The 3,166-nt window shown below is 48.5% G+C and overlaps 1 protein-coding gene across 1 annotated transcript; it reads right to left on the bottom strand.

The window, feature by feature from the left end:
• Positions 1-436: 436 nt before the first annotated feature.
• On the bottom strand, positions 437-1,494 carry LOC110288829 (kallikrein 1-related peptidase b26-like; the record flags this gene model as incomplete). Its single annotated transcript, XM_021155073.1, has 3 exons — positions 1,224-1,494; positions 992-1,128; positions 437-616 (listed from the first exon to the last, which is right to left on the bottom strand). Coding segments are annotated over exons 1-3 (504 nt in total), but the record flags the coding sequence as incomplete, so codon positions are not given.
• Positions 1,495-3,166: the final 1,672 nt, after the last annotated feature.

Here is a 3,166-nt window from a genome sequence, read left to right as displayed (position 1 = left end):
CAGTTCCTGCCCTTCTGTGTACAGACTCTTCTCAAGGGAGTCTACACTTTATAAACATAACACTCCAGCCCTACTTAAGAAACCCAGGTAGGCAGTCTGAATTCGCAGTGTCTAACTCGTTATCATCTCTTCGGCTTCCAGTATAGGGTCAGGCCTAGCTGGAGTCCCCCATTCTGATCTCTCTGGCCTTTTCCTCTGTGATCTGAATATTTTCTTTGCCAAAGGAGACTCAAGTGGCATCCCTGAATTGGTCTGAGCCGTTTGTCTGCATTTGTCTCAACCCCATGTCCTTAACCAAACATACATGTCCACCTGTCCCTTGCTGATCTACTTTGGAAGTCCTGACCTTAGCTGAGGGAACCTTGGTTGGGTACTGCACTCCAGTAGGACAGAGAATGTCAGACCTTGAACTCATTTGCTTCATGGTGGGTTTTACTGAAAACATGGGACAATGTGACACTCGGGAATTTTTTATCATAGCATCTTTTATCCAGGAGTTGAACTTAATAAGGTTGGTGTAGATGGCTGGCACACCAGGTTTACCGCATGGTTCAGGACCATTTGATGTTGTTCCTTGGAGAACACCATCACAAATCAGTGGGCCTCCGGAGTCACCCTAAAGAAGGACAGGGACACGAGTAAGGCAGGGCCTGGCAGTTGGATTCTAGTAGACAACCTGGAACTGACTCCCACGGGGATTAATACAGGGACTCTAAAGATAGCTCTGTTTGGTAGGTGAGGGAATCCAGCTCTTGAGTGGCCATCTCTTCGAGGGCCATGGGGTTGTGGTAAGTGGTGGATTTGACAGTCCCCTAAGACAAGTCACAGAGAAGAAATAGTACCAGCTACAGGATCCTCCCCTCCCAGGGCACATCCCTCACATAGGGAAGGATGCAAAGAGCCTGCCTAGTCAGGGTGTTGAAGTGGGAACCAAGAACCTCAGTTCCCTCTTTCAAACCCTTCACCTCACTTCAGACGGGGGCTGTCTCACCACACAAGTGTCTTTGCCTCCACCCATCTCTCCTGCACACAGCATGACATCTGTGACTTTCTGTATGTGGGCTTTGACACAGTTCTCAATAGGCAGGAGCTTGATGAACACACACTGAAGGTCATTTGGCTTTTGCCCTATGGATCAGGGAGAAAGTGGGTGGTGAGCAGGGCCCAGTCCAATTTTCTCTGCCCCTCCCCCACACCAAGCTGTATCCTTGGACCAGACTCACATTTCTTGGGTGTAATGCTGCCCCAGGCTGAGGCTAGGCATGTGCTACCCAGCTTGGGCTCCTTTGTGGGCAGGTCGATGGCCTTCAAAACATCTGTGATGTCAGCAGGCTTGCTGAGGTGGAGCAGCATCAGGTCATTGCTTAAGTCTGCCCCAGGAGGTATCTTTTCGAAAGCCAGGAGGCTCATGTTGAAGCCAGGGTGGGGGAAGCTTTTGCTGACCAATCAGTGCTGTGCAGAGGGTTTCTCTTGGAATAACTTGTTTTTGTCCAGCCAAACCTCATACTGGCTGTGGGACAGGGAAGGAGATGGAACAAGTAAGAGGAGGCAATGGGGAGATTGGTTAGAATAAATAGGAAGGGGTGGGGGAGGAGGGAGAGAGGAAGGAAGGAGAGTCAGGGACAGAAACACACACAGTCAGAAAGATACACACACACACACACATACATACACTTAAAGAAACAGATACAGAAAAACAAACAGAGAGACAGAAAGGCACATACATACACATATACACACACACATACATACATACATACATACATACATATATACGTACATACATACATACATACATATAGAGTCAGAGAGACAGAAAGAAATAAAGACAGTAACAGAAGACAAGGGAAGTGGGGCAGGGAGGACGGGCAGGCCTGAGAGCTTTTCAGGTGAACTTCCTCAGCAGGTAAGGCCTGGCCTGCTGCCCAAGGTCAGAACTCTCTCGACTCATCCCTCAGCATGCAGCTCTCTCTGTACTCAGTTACCTCACCCAGCTCCAGTTCTGACCAGCCCTTCCCTGTGTGTCCTCAGAATGGACAGAAGGTCCTAAAGGCAGAGCTGCTCTGAGGAGATTGAGGACATCTCTCACAGCCTACCCTCAGGGACAGCACTTTCTATCCTGAGAGGCCCTGTAGGCCTGGTCCGCACTATTGTTGGCAGTGGTAAAAGAGAACACATGAGACCCAGACCCAGACAGGTGTGGGCAGAGTCCAAAGGGAGAGACACACAGTAACAGATGGCCATGAAAACAGTAAAATGTGAATACAACAGGAGACAGACAGACAATAAGGCAGAAAAGAAAGAAACGGGACTCTGAACACAAACCAAGATGCAGGAGGAAAGACCAACACAGAAGGTCATGGATAGACTTTCAGCCAGTCCCACTATGCAATCCATGCATAGCTGCACTTCTCTGTAACTTCAGTACACAGCAGGCTGAGGCAGAGAGATTGCCATGGACTGAAAACAAGCCTGGGCTACATCATGAGACACTAACTCAAAACTTATTCCTCAGACCTGGGCAGGAGATAACTTGGTTGCTACAGGATTGGTCTTGCAAGCATTAGGACCTGAGCTGAACCCTCCAGAACCAACGGAAAAAGTCAGGTGTAATGCTGTGTGCCTGTAACTCCAGAGCCAGGGAGGTAGAAACAGGATTTCCCTGAAGCTTGCTGCATAATCATCCTAGCCTTACAGGAACTCTCCATTCAGTGAGTGATGCTACCAATGTTGTGAGTGATTAATGAAGATATTTGTTCTTCACATCTGAGGTCTGCCACCTGATTCCTCTTCCAAAAACTAGGCTAAACCTAAAAGCCAGAGAGAAGTGACACGGGCATTCTCTCCACACAAGAAAGGGAGGGGGAACCCATCTGACTTTACAAACCATTTTGTGAAGTGAATGTTTTGGTAGAAACTGTGCAATTAGAGAAATGGGGGAGCAGTTGTCAGGATGTGGAGAACACAGATGAAGGTTGGCAGCTGCTGGACAGCCAGTGGCACTAGTGTGGGATTAGGCAAGCCTCTGACTCAGGGGTTGGGCTATGAGGCTCTAGGAAAAACAATGAATTTGAAGGACATCTAAGGTCCTAAGATTTGTAAGAGGTTGGGTTCCCTAGAAAGACTGGAGAAGCCCAGAGATGGTCAGGTGTCTAAGAAAGAGGAT

The sequence above is a fragment of the Mus caroli genome, unplaced genomic scaffold (assembly GCF_900094665.2).
Source record: "Mus caroli unplaced genomic scaffold, CAROLI_EIJ_v1.1 scaffold_23949_1, whole genome shotgun sequence".
NCBI classification, from domain to species: Eukaryota; Metazoa; Chordata; class Mammalia; order Rodentia; family Muridae; genus Mus; species Mus caroli.
This window is presented reverse-complemented; position numbering and strand designations above follow the sequence as displayed.